Here is a 14,045-nt window from a genome sequence, read left to right on the forward strand (position 1 = left end):
CTGCATCACCAAGCACAGCCATGATACATGTATTGTGCTGTACTTGGTATGCTGTGAGTGCTGAGGCTCCTTCAAGTACTTTGTAGTTGATTGGCAGGGTGCTAGAAGTCTGACCCCCACTAATTAGATAGTGATAACCTCAACCTGACGACAGGTCATCAATATTTAAAGGCTATGGACACCTTTGGGGCATTCTCTGTACAGCCTTGAGATTCTTTAGTAGCAGGCTCTGTATTTTTACTGCTTCCATCAGGCAGCTCAGCTGACGGCTCTTTATCTCTGATCTCTGACCTTAAACACTTATTATAGCTACATTCTTATCGTACTGATAAAAATGTGGTTTAAATAAGTGTTTATGACCTTTTAGTAATTTAGAGATAAGGCTTATTAGATGACCCACACAAAGTGAAAGTTAAAGTCCTGTAGACCTGATGTCCTATTATATATCTATATCTTTGAATGTATTTGGTAGCTCCATTATGTAAGACATAATGTATAATGTTCCTCTAAATTGCCTGTGTTATGTTGGGAGTTGTAGTACAACTACAAGGGAGCTGACGTAGATTTAGGCCGGCGGTAGATGCGCCTAAGTTATGTAGAGACTGGTCTTAATACATGACCCCATTAGTTTTCTGCCCTATTCTTATAACTACCTAACCAAGGAAGAGTGACTTGTTTTCTTTCCCCCATTGACTTCCAGCTTTAGGACCACTTGCCCCTCCAGCAATTCTCCTTCCTCCCACCCACACGGAAGATCAGTTTAGTGACGCAAAATTACGCAATGTTACACAAAGTTTCAGACTGATGTGACATACTAACCTATATAGCACTGTGCTCTGTGGAACATTTGATGAGAAAATTAACTAGTTAAAGTGCAATCACAGCAGAAAAGCTGCAAATATGACAAGAACAGGACAGCAGGGAGAGGACCACCATCACTGAATGCAGCATCATCCAAATTATCTAGAGCAAATCTACCAGAATAAGCATGATTCCGACCTCATCTCTGTAGTGTCAGCTTATTAAAGGTTAAAGAAACCTGCAGGGTAAATGAGGATAATGCAGGACGACTGCGCAGCAAGGCGCACTGACACTTGGGAGACAGGACAAAGACACTGATATGTGGCCAAGAGAACAATGACACACTGATTCTTGGGGTACCAGACAACGATACATCAATACTTGCAGGACAAGATAATGACACACTGACACTTGGGGTACAGGACAAAGACAGACTGATATTTGGGGGTGTCAGGACAATGACACACTGACACTTGGGGTACAGTATAATAACATCCTGACACTTGACACTACAGGGTCACAGGGCATTGTTTTCCATGATTCCAGTATAGGATTTGTTTTTTATTTTCATTTATGCCATTGTAGATTGTATACCTGCAATTGTACATAGTTAATTAGTAGATTTCTTCTGTAAGTGCAGTGAGCCCAGGAGAGGGGAGTGGAGGATGGGAGCGGTAGTTTTGGCCCTGAGGGTGGTAGTAGAAATCACAGTGGCAGTCCCCACTCTCTGGCTGTCCGTGGGGCTGTGCAGTGACTGCAAGGGTGCACCCTTTCTACCCTTTGGGTACACCCTGGTCTTGGGGCGCCAGCCTGGTGGTAGTTGCCCTTAATGTTAAGGGTTTTAGCAGGGTGTGAGACAGGAGTTTGGAAACAGGTGCAGTTACCGGCCGATAGGAATGGAGTCAGTAACCACACCAGTTGTTATCAATAAATAGGTCTAAAGTGCAGGATAGATGTTGTAGTACATCCAACAGTAGCAATGCATGTGATCACAGTGCAATTATTCCCAATAGCAACGAATGGACAGCAGGAATTGTGGAGGTTCTAGTACTCCTTCTCTCTGTCTCACTAAAGTCTCTGTGCAGAACCTTAGGCATGCAATGAGGTTCTTTGTAAATGTTTATGTAATTCCCAGGCTGAGGGGTACAGATTTAAGCTGTTTGTCCAAACCGTCTCATAATGTGGAAGGATGCGTTAGTAATGTTCTCTCTCACAGCAGCAAAGTCTCTTTCTGCCACAAACAATTAACAATTAATAATGTTCCTAATAGAAGTAGTGGGGCAATTACCGACATGGGCGCTGATGTAACATTCACCAGTCCTGCGTCCTCTTCTGCCATTCAAGATGCCCACACTGCTTCGCAGACTATCTTATGCACAATGTTCACTGGTAGTCCAAGACATTTCCTACACGTCCAGCCATGCTCTTGGATTGGACAGCACTGCTCATGGTGTTCTGTTTGTTCCCCACTTCATGTGAATTTTTTTTCTTGAGCCAGAGGGCTGCTGTAAGATTACTGGGATCTCTACTAATCAAGTTTATTATACATCTCAGTATAACCTCACAAAATGTTTCTTTTGCTACATCTTGTAAATCCTGACTCCACTCAATTCCAAAAAAAGTTCACTCTCTGCCGCATCCAATGGGCAACATGCTGCAAGTAACTAAGGCCGTGAACAAGGTCCCGTGTTAGGACCGAAACGTTGGCCAATTTGCATTTATTTATTCCTGGATGTTGATAACATGAAAAAATGAAAATATAAAAAATTACAAACACGAGTGCCGTGGTCTACTTTTATTGCACTCTCTGCCAAAGACATATTAGAAGACAAAAGTGGTTTTCCCTTGAAATTTTTATTTTTATAACTAAATCTCCATTGTGATCCACTTCTGTTACTTTGTAATTTTAGAAAGCCACCAGTCAACTGAGATGCCAAGAAACGCAATACTACAATGAAAAGGAGAATGACTGCTGTTTCAGATGTCCTCAAGGTTAGTCCTAAATGTCCAAATTGAATGCAGGGAAATCTGGGTAAGTGGCACAACCCTGAGGGATTTGCCAGGGAGGCTACTTGAAGCTTCTGAACCCCAATGTAATGTTTCTAATACTGCCCACCACCCCCAACCACCAGGTGCCATTATTATATCTCATGTAGTTGAGGAAGCTCTGGGACAAAGTTCCTTTGCACCCCCTATAGCTATATCCTTGTAGGGAGGGGTTCTGTGATGAACACCTTGCTCTTGTCACTCAGCTAGTGGAGGGTCACTTACTGTGTTGCACACAGTGCTATCTGTGTCCACCTCATCCGTCATGACTTTTGAGCATCGATCCAATTGATTAGGTCCTTTGTTGTCCTTTGATTCCTTTCTGTCCTCCCCAAAGACTTAAGGTGGATTTACACTGCCTGATAGTCAGACAGATTATTGGGAGCGAACCTTCCTGCAAATGCTCATTCTCGAAAATCTGCCTGTCTAAATGTGTCACGGATCACATAATAAAGGAGCAAAATGCTCGTTCATCAGGTGATCCTGTCGTTCGTGCTTTCTTCCCTACAATCGGCTGTACATCGGAGCGTCTAAACCGGCCTTTAGCCCTAGGTGTGATGTCTCATTAATTTCTCCCTTTGTCATTACCAGGTCATGTGACGCACTCTACTTGTGTTAAAGACATTAAAAACGAATGCGTGATGTGTACTGGACCCAATGAGTTCATTGACAGGTCCCGGAATCCTCCAACATGTATGGCTTGTAAATTGTGCAGGAAAGGTAAATAACTGTGTCTTGAGAATGTAATATTAATTCTGTAATTAATACAGCAGGTAGGGATGGGCACTGGCATGGTGTCAGTATAGGGACCATCTGAACATCCGGGTCCTATACAACAGTTTAGTTGCTAGAAGCACACCAATGTCGTTGTTAGGCAGCACATCCCAAGTAACCAGTCTGTCCCAGACAGGTCATGGTTAATTTGGCTCATGCAATATAGGCAACTACATGATTCTCCAACAATTCCAGTTGGACAGCCACCTAAAATGGAGTGTGAGGGCACTTACTGATCATTTCCTCCAATCAACAATGCTAATAGCGAACTTTGAGCCCATTTGTCTCTTATTGATCCCATTGGGGCATCATATATGTACAATATAGGAAGCCCATGCAGGGCCTGTGAAAAATGGCCACTCAGTTTTACAAGAAGTATTTGCCAGAAGTCGGTGCTATCCTCTTCTCTTACAGATGATGAGAACGGGGTTAGGGGGTAACAAGCTGTTTGCCCTTATGTAGCTGGATGTTGGTTGTGCTAGCTGGAAGCAGCATCAGCGGAGGGCTTTGCGATGGAGGACCCTCTGCATATCTACCGCCAGGGGTTTATTAATAAATGACCCCCTATGTTACTAGGCTTATTGATCTATACTGGAAATAAAACACCCCAGCGCTGGTTTTACTGGATCTGCAGAACAGTGTCATATTTTATTTTAGCATTTTACTCTCTTTTTTTTCTACGACACCCAGTAGTCTAGAATATTTGATAATCTGTCACCCAACGCCATATTAAAGGGAGTCTGTCATCACGATCTTGGACTATTATCTGCAGTAATAAATGAGAAGCCTTACACATAAGGAGTGTAGACTACTGTCCCCTGTTGTCCCCCCCTTCCCGCTGTCAGTGTTCGAAGCTGCACTGAAATACATTGTCAGGACTGCTGAGCATGCTCACAGGAGTCCTCTCCATTATGTTAGCATGCTCACAGGAGTCCGTACTATGTATGTATCAGTGCAGCTTTGATAGCAGACAGCGGGGTAACGGGGAACAGTAGGAAAATTAAAAATTGTGATCTGGACTCCTTATGTGCAGTAGTACTTATCTGTTCCTGCAGATAATGGTCCTAGATCCTGGTGACAATTTCCCATAGTTCTATAGAAATATTGATTATATTCACAATTCAGTTTTTAACATCTATGGCCGCCAGTCAGTTAGTTACTTAGACCTAATACATGAATCACAGAATTATTAATAAGCAGATATATATTCAGAAAGAGACAGATTCTACCCGTAATGAAACCCGAATGCAGCAAGGAAATTCTAAGTTGTCTATTTATATCTGAACAGTCGCAGCTACAGATGAGTCACGGGGTCACTATTAGTGGCAGCTTTCAGGGTTTGGTTCGGATTTCAGTTCATCTCTTGGTGTAAATCAAGAAAATAGAGCCCCTGACACATAAAGGGTCCACCCGCAGGATGATCACTCAAATATGGTTTCATTATTGTCGACAGTACGTCCGCGTTTACACCGGGTGATGGGTTTGTGACAAATGATAATTTTAACGTCCACATAAAACATGCGATCAGCTGAAATACGAGACGATCGGCACAACTGCTTACATGGGACAGCGATTGGGAATGAGCATATGAATGACGTGCAATCATTGACCTGTGTAAATGGGCCGGACACAGAGGGTAATATAGACTGGAACATTGTAACAACCCCTCAGGGCAGCTCTTTAGCTTCTGAGTTTAAAACAAAGAATGTTTCCATTAGGGGGCACTCACGCGGCTGCTATTTGTGTTTTGCGGATTTGTAGTTTGTGGACCGCAAAACAGTAATGAATAATTGAACGACAAGGTATATTAGAAAGTGGCAGATCATTTCATTACACATTATTATATATGCTTATACTAAATAGGGCTGCATGAGTCTCAGTGACCTTACCAGGGGTAAAGGGGAGATCTATTTATTGAGGCGAAAGGCGCGTGCCGATAAGTATTTTCTATAGGGCGTGATACATGCATATGGAATTTCCAATAATTTTGCGTCATGGGCACGAGGTGATAAAGTATTCATTTTCTCTCTCCAGAATCTTTTCTTGTAGAGGTCCAGAGCTGCTCCCTTTTCATGCCGGCGATCTGCGAGTGTAGACCTGGGTACTACTGTCAGACACCTGTGGAAAACTCATGTGCCCGCTGCAATCTCTTCAAACGATGCCCACCAGGACATGGCGTAAAGCAAAAAGGTACCTAGCTGTGTAGTAATTTATTATTAGTAATAGTGGGGCAGTTATCAGAGGGGCAGAGGTTGCTGCCTCACTGGTGTCTGTAAAATGATGTACCCTGTCTACTATATGTGATATCAAATCAACTTTATATGTATAAACATTTCACAGGCTCCCCTAAAAAGGACACAGAATGTGAAGCTTGTCCTAGCGGGACTTTCTCCGATGTGGACTCAGCCACAGAAACATGTAAACCGCACACAGAGTGAGTCTTGTCATGTGTATTAGGGTCACTGTGGCCTTATATGATTGAATGCTGCATTGGGCATGGTGGAATAATGGCACCCCAGATAGGCCTCATATGGCTTACATGATGACATTATGGTCTACATGTTTGGTATGAATCAGTGGCATACGTGGGGAAGGGAGGCGCTATTGGAGCATGGTCTCTTGTTGCCAGAGGGACGTCAACATGCCACCTTTCCTCGGCCAAGGTATTTTTGAAAGGCCTTGGGCAGTGAAGTAAACATTTGCCCCAGGTAAAGGAAAGTCTAGCTATGGCACTGGTATGAATGCCCTGTATCCAGGGGTGGAATTCAAATTTTTAACAACAGTAGACACGCGGCGTCACGGCACATACATAACACGGTTCTCCGATCCAGTTGTAATTTTAACAACCGGATCTGGAGAACTGGAGGGAACTGGCTGAATCCCATGCCTGCCTGTATCGACAGTGCATCTGATGTCAGGTATACAAATACCAATACAGCATTATACCCTGGATGAATGTAATTAAATGGCATCTCCACCTAGAATCTAAAATTCCAGCACTACAGCCTTGAAGGGGAAATCTATTTACTCATCCAATGATCGATCCCATGCTAATTTGGCCTACAATGGACAGTTGACAGTATTGGGGAGCAGCCATATTGGTTTTTTTTTTTAACAGCATGATATATAAGGATGTCCTGAGACTTATATTCACTGTGGATTTGTTCTGTCTGGATTCTACTTATTGATTCTTTACTTCTTAATTTCTTTTTTTTTTCTTTTTAGTTGTAAGAAATGTAATCAAGTGACCGTTCAGAGGGGCACTGTTACAACTGATACTGTGTGCAGGGGACCTAAAGATCCAGAGCTCAAATCAAGAGATACCAACACAGATAAGACTACTTCCGACACCACGGTCCGTCACACCGCCACCCCTGACATTACAACCTCTGGGCCGTTCACTAGAACATCCAATAATGGCCCACTTGACCCAGGTACTTACTGTTCACACACATGGTATTCATTTTGTAGAATAGCTTCTGGGACAGCTGGGTGACAACAAATATGGCAACCATCACGGAAAGCTATCAGACTTTTTAAGGGAATGTGTCTTAAGAAAATGACCTATTGTTTAAAACATGTTTTTACGTTGTTAAAGAATTTTTGGTGGTTATTTTTAATTTTCCATGTCAATATTTATACTTAAACAACATAAACTCCTGCAATTTTTGCACTGGCCACTAGGCCTAATAAAAGGTGCCACTTCTTGGTCTGTAAAGATCACTTTAGTGCAGTTATCTCATCATTAGGCTACATTTACAAGACCGTATGAATAGATTCATTCAAAGGGGCAGCAAAAGATGTCCGCATCCGTAGTTTCGTTCCACAGCCCCATGAAAATATAGAGCATGTCCTATTTTTGTCCGCAAGAATAGTCATTTTCTATATAGCGACGGCCCTGTGTGTTACGCAAAATGAAGAACACACGGCTGGTATCCGTGTTTTGCGGATCCGCAATTTGTGGACCGCAAAACACGGCACGGTCATGTGAATGTAGCCTTACAGGTAGCTTTAGAATGATTAATAACGACTCTGTGTATAGATAACACAGGATCCACCATTCACAATAGGTGATTGTCAAAGCTTATCTACTCCTTGCTTGTACAATGACCTCTGACAGGACACAGAGCGTGTCTAGGAAAACTGTCCCATAGAAGTCAATGAGGTCCCCTCCTGACCATTGTGTCTATGGCTCATGATCATGTTCAGGAAACAATAAAAAAAAATAATCGGAAAATAAAAACATATTACAAAAAAATATGCTATCTGATTTTTAGCTGGCAGAAAAAAATGTTGGTGACACATTCCCTTTAAATGGGATGGACGAACTTGATGATAATGGGGTCTGCCGAGTTTCAATTATGGAATCCAGCATTTTAAGTGGCAAAATGTTTGCACAAGTAAGCCAAAAAATAAAAAAGCTCTATTTTGTAATTTCTTGAAGCCAAAATTCTGTAGTGCAGGGCTAGATAAATTCCCCCCACTATCTCTACTTGAGGCAATACACTTACACTCCACCAGCTCCACCAGGCTGTCTCTCTCCTCTGGCAACGAGCTTCTGATATTGCACCAAAGTTCCATGGGTAACGACAGTCCTAGAGTCTACCTGACAATGACATAAATAAAGATGGTTTTGATGCTTGAATAGCCTATGGCTTCTCTTTCAGTTACGCTCACTACACCCAGGTGTGACCACAGGCCGAGTATTTCCACACAGCTCACATACACACTTACAGTATTCTGCACAGGCCAACTGACTTTACACATTCCATTATACCACAACCATTTCTAACTACAGGAAGCAGGTTGGTTTGTTCCTTCTGATCTGGTTAACCATAGGTCCACTGAATGCTCACCAGGTGTAAGGACTAGGAGGTGCAAGCCAACCACCAATGATTAATCCTCCCCTACTGCTGTTCGAGTTAGATAGATGAGTGTCACTCACCTCTACTTGCTAGCTAACTAACACAAAAGGTACGAAAGGTCCTCTCTATACCAGTGGCTGCAGTCTCTTGTTACTCTCTCTGTTATCAGTAGTTCTCATTGGCAAATCTATTTATGACCAGGAACATACTGCACTGTGCCCCTGCTTACATCTGATTCAGTCCAGCGTTGTGGCGTACATGCCCGTTAACTTCCTACTGGCTAACATTATACAGTCCAGTATCACAATGTATATAGTAGGGCAGACTTATAATTAAAAATGCACCAATTTTCTTGGCGCCTGTCTGACACGAGATGAAAATAAGGTGTAGTCTAAATGCAAATACATGTGCCAAAATATTGTGCATTTATGGAGTGAAACTATGACAACTTATAGGTAGCGAATACTAGACAGTTTTTTGGTGCACAAATTGGTGCACAGATGAAATTCTAGTGTAAATCTGGAGCAGGATTTATATTCTTAGGAACAAAATAAATGCAGTAAGTCAGCCCCCCCACTCCAGGGGATTGAAACAAACAAGACATCAGTGAAGGGAAGGAATATCCCGGGTAGGAATAGGAACAGCCATAGTTTCCCAAAAGAAATCAAAAAATCTTCCAGCATGTGATAAAATCCTAAAAGTGATTGTCACATCGATAAAAAAATTAAAATAAAACTCCAGCCAAAAGATGCTAAAGTGTTTCGAACAGGTGAGTACATGTTCTAAGTCATAACGTAAGAATATATATTTACCTGTTCAAAATGCAGAAGCATCTTTTGGCTAAACATTTGTGATTTTTTAAATTAATGTGATAATAATCTTTTGGATTTTATCACGTGCTGGAAGACTTTATTTTGGAAACGATATTCATATTCTTAGACAATGCAAAGTGCGACACTATTAGTAAATCTGCCCCAGTGTGTTTCACATCCATTACCGTGCAGTGTCACACATATTGACAGCACCCATTGACATTCTGTCTGGCCTACACAGACGTTACTCCGTTTTCCAAGCCACCTGTGACATGACTACCTGCAGTATACTTCTTACAAATGGCTTCAATATACAGGGCGTTCAACCCACATTGGTTCATACATTACTGATACTGATATACATCGCTCGCGTCTCACAGTGGATTAAAGGCTCAATATATTATGTATAAAACCCAGCATAATAAAGTGCTCCATATTCACATAAGTTAGCAAATCACATAAGAATCGCATTGCTGTCATAGCAGTCACTTAACAGTTTAACTTGGGAGGTATTGCCTCCGTAACAGGGTCATCGCTAACCCGTAGCAATGGAATCGTAAGTGTTAACCCATAAAACAATACATTTTCTTGTAAGAAGGGTTGTGGGCATTTCTCCCCTTCTACACCTTGGTCTCCTCACCACATAAAGAGCAGCACTTTGTCTAGTTTATGAATGTATTATAATATCTGATGTATTATATCATAGATCAAAAAACAAGGTTCTTCAGTTTTCTAGTAAAGTGTCACTTGAGAAGATGTTAAATGTTTTGCAGGAGAATGGAGCATGGTATATGTGATAGCCACCATCATCTGTGTCATCTCCCTGCTCGTCGCATTCTTCCTGTCCTGGAAGCAGAATATCTGCCACCTCAAGCTCTGGAGTAGGTATCTATCCATGGAGGACTAGATCAGGGTTGCCAACCGTCCAGAAATTTCTAGACAGTCCGTAAAAATAGCCAACTTTTGAACAAAATAGATGTGTCCGTGATATTTTGAGGCTGATGGTACAGCTCACAGTAAATGTTAGTAATGAGTTCTCATCAGGATATTGAGGTATAGACTTGTATTACTTATAGTTTTTATCATTCATTATAGTTTTCAAATTTGTCCGTAAAAATATGGGCTGTCTGTGATTTTGTCCAGAAAGAAGAAAAATTCTGATTGGCAACACTGGACTAGATAACTTGGAAAACTGAACAGTGTAGGTAACAGGAGGTGTCATCCAGAAAAACTAAACATTTTTCAACCCTTTCCACCATTTAGACTTTCATTAGCGACCACATCATATATTTTTTTTTTATTCACTTATATACAGTAGCGCTTATATATTCCACATAGCTGAGAAGGCACAAATCTAAATTTTGTAATAACCTATCAGTATGTTTTTGGAGAATGTGATGAAACCCAGGGAGGACATACAATCTCCATTCAGATGTTACCCTAGTTTGGAGAAGAATCCAGGTGCCATTGGTCCAAATCAACTGTACTTACCACTAAGCGACTGTGCTCCCTAAATACAATTTTTTAAATATACCTTTTGTGCCTTTTTTTTTCTAGATTTCACCCAACCTGAGCTTCTTAGGGTGAGTATATTTCATAGGGCTGATATCTCATAATGTGTGTTATACTGTGCTGTGTCTAGTGCTGCCCTTGGATTCAAAAGACACGAGACTCCACTGCCCTCTGACCCTGTAGCACACATAATACAGTATACTAGTTTTGTCAGGAGTGTACCTTTAACGTTTTTTGTTGTCCAGTGGAGAGGGCCCTAAACTAAGCTTTTGTTCTGCGGCCCCAGGATTACATGTCCTGCTCCTGGGTTTATGGACAATTTTGCTAAAGGAACATAGGCTCCCATTACCACTACACTTCAACATCTAATTTTAGTTCTTCCAAGATTTTGTCTCACATTAGTATGGAGTAATACAGTATTTTCTCCTGGGTTGTTCAGAGGACAGTGATAACAAACGTGGAAGAAAATAATGAGGAGGAACTACTGCGAAGGGAGAATATAACTCCCACAACCTACCAAAGGACAGAAAATACACAGAATGACTGGACAATGGAGAACAAACATGAAATACAGCAAGAAAGAGACCAAATGAACAATCGGATTGGTGAGATCGAACTATCTGTCTGTCTGTCTCATACCAATCTCATGTACGTTTATCTCATATCTACAGGATTCATCTTTTTGATCTCCTTTTTTCATCTCTAGAAAAGATCTACATCATGAATGCTGACACTGTCCTTGTGGGCTCCATATCAGAGACTTCTACTCGCTGGAGATCAGCAACAACAGAATGTCCCGAAAGTCTGCCACTGGCGTCTCACTACCCAGAGCAGGAATCCAGCAACTTGTCCGCAAATGACCTTATGATTTCTATAGAAGAGGAAGAGAGAGAGTCCTGTGCAGCAAAAGCCTTACTTGAAGTGTAAGGCTGCTACCAGACTGCCTGGCATTGGCTACACTCTACGTTTATAAAGAATTAAGAAATGGCAAAAATCGTCTGGTCACCCACAGAAGCCTTGACTCAGCTATAAGAAGGCAAATCAGATTACAATGGTCATAGACTTTCACAATGAACATATGAGCGGTGACCGTGAGCTGTCAGATATGTGTTCCATATAGATCAATGATCTCAGACCCCAGAGTCCTGTGAAGAATTAACCATGACATGCGGGAGAGGCGGACCATTCAGTGTTGTCATATGTTGTACCATGTGGTAACACAAACACAGAGGACAATATCTTCAACGAAAAAACATAAAAAACTGATTGTATGTGTCTTCGGACTGTACCTTGTGAAAGTTGTGTGTATGTCACTGTTTCTGTATAGTTTCAACGTTATCAACATGATGTATTTTTTCCCACACCATGAAAATGTTGTTCAACCATACACTATGTGGACAAAGGTATTGGGACACACCTCACCTAATGATTGAATTTAGGTGTTTCATTCAGTCCCATTGCCACAGGTGTATAAATTCCAGCCCCTAGGCGTGCAGTCTGCCTTTACCAACGTTTGGGAAAGAATGGCTCGTTCTAAAGAGCTTATTGAATTCCAGTGTTTTACTGTAATAGAATGCCACCGTTGCTACAAGCCAGTTTATGAAGGTTCTTCCCTCCTAGATATTTCACAATTAAGGTCTCATGCACACGAACGTTGTTTGGGTCCGCATCCAAGCTGCATTTTTTGCAGCCCCATTCCGTGGCTCCGCATGAAAAGTAGAACATGTCCTATTCTTGTCCGTTTTGCGGACAAGAATGGGCACTTCTATTATGGGCTGCTCGTTGCGTTCCGCAATTTGCAGAACGCACACAGGCGGCATCCGTGTTTTGTGGATCTGCAGTTTGTGGACTGCAAAACACTGCGCGGTGTAGGAAGGCGCAAGGGGCCGTCATTGATGGAAGGTATGTGTCACTGAGATTCCTGGCCTCGGTGAGGTAAGAGCCGGTAGTTTTAAGTGTCAGCGGCAGATAGTGCTGACTGACACTGTTTGGTGTTAGTATGGCTGTAAAGCTGATCCGGGCCGGCTCTTACTGGGAGTAGCCAAAGTGCTGGGTGGGTGGCTACTCCCCACACTCCAGGCCGGGTCTTTTTTGGCCTATATAAAACCCAGCCAGCAGTCTCAGCTGAGTGTGGTTTATCCTCCATCTGACTGAGAAGCTGAGGAGTCTCTGTGTTTTGGGACCTGTGAATTTGTGCCGTGCTAAAGGGCTGAGAGCCGCATGCCGGGAAATAGGCCCCTAAAGCCTGCTGTGGACTGCAGGTGGAAAACTGCTAACCAGGTGAAGATTTTGTTCTATGGACATTGCATGGTGTGAACAAACACCAAGACTGTGAACTGTCATTTAGTTTTTTCCTTATGTGTGAATAAACACCGAACTGTTTAAGTTAAAGACTTTGCGATTGCCTCTATACTGTGTCCGCTAGCCTGTCTACCAGAGCAAAACCCCACAGCGGTCATGTGCATGAGGTCTAACTGTGAGTGGTATTATTGCAAAGCATTTAGGAAGCACAGCAACTCAGCCACGGAGACCAAGTAAAGTTATATAGTAAAGTTGCCAACTGCTGAGGCACACAGTGCATAAAAGTCACCAATGCTCTGCTGACTCCATAATTGCCAAACCTCTTCTGGCATTAACACCAGCACAAAACTGTGCACCCAGAGTTCCATGCAAGGTCGGCTCCAGGTTCTTCTGGGCCCTTGGGGGATAAAGTCTCAGTGGGCCCCCTTGTGGCATTTTGCACGGAGCTTACAGCAATGAAACTGCATGTATTATAGATTAAATACCTTACACAGAGCATGTTACAGAGCGGATATATGTGAATCAGTCCTTATGTGCCTACTTTTATTTTCTACCCAGTGTTTCAGTCCCTCAGGTCTACTCAGATATGTGCCCCCTCACAGTAGATTTGCCAAGATATGCCCCTCACAGTAGATATGCCAAGATATGTGCCCCTCACAGTAGATATCCCAAAATATGTGTCCCCTCACAGTAGATATGCCAAGATATGATGCCCCCTCACAGTAGATATGCCAAGATATGTGCCCCCTCACAGTAGATATGCCAAAATATGATGTCCCCTCACAGTAGATATGCCAAGATATGTGCCCCCCTCACAGTAGATATGCCAAGATATTTGCCCCCTCACAGTAGATATGCCAAGATATGTGCCCACCTCACAGTAGATATGCCAAGATATGTGCCGCTTCACAGTAGATATGCCAAGATATGTGCC

The 14,045-nt window shown here is 42.4% G+C and overlaps 1 protein-coding gene across 1 annotated transcript in view; it reads left to right on the top strand.

Moving 5' to 3' along the window:
- LOC120999941 (tumor necrosis factor receptor superfamily member 1B-like) overlaps positions 1 to 12,688 on the top strand; it is a 48,050-nt gene extending 35,362 nt beyond the window's left edge. The window contains exons 3-11 of the mRNA XM_040430982.1: positions 2,712 to 2,793; positions 3,439 to 3,567; positions 5,656 to 5,811; positions 5,962 to 6,055; positions 6,847 to 7,055; positions 10,072 to 10,179; positions 10,856 to 10,881; positions 11,250 to 11,415; positions 11,517 to 12,688. Of these exons, the coding sequence (XP_040286916.1) occupies positions 2,712 to 2,793; positions 3,439 to 3,567; positions 5,656 to 5,811; positions 5,962 to 6,055; positions 6,847 to 7,055; positions 10,072 to 10,179; positions 10,856 to 10,881; positions 11,250 to 11,415; positions 11,517 to 11,737 (1,191 nt within the window). The 3' untranslated portion in view covers positions 11,738 to 12,688. The remainder of the gene's footprint in view (positions 1 to 2,711; positions 2,794 to 3,438; positions 3,568 to 5,655; positions 5,812 to 5,961; positions 6,056 to 6,846; positions 7,056 to 10,071; positions 10,180 to 10,855; positions 10,882 to 11,249; positions 11,416 to 11,516) is intronic.
- The last annotated feature ends 1,357 nt before the right edge of the window (positions 12,689 to 14,045 follow it).

The sequence above is a fragment of the Bufo bufo genome, chromosome 1 (genome assembly GCF_905171765.1).
Source record: "Bufo bufo chromosome 1, aBufBuf1.1, whole genome shotgun sequence".
Classification (NCBI taxonomy): Eukaryota; Metazoa; Chordata; class Amphibia; order Anura; family Bufonidae; genus Bufo; species Bufo bufo.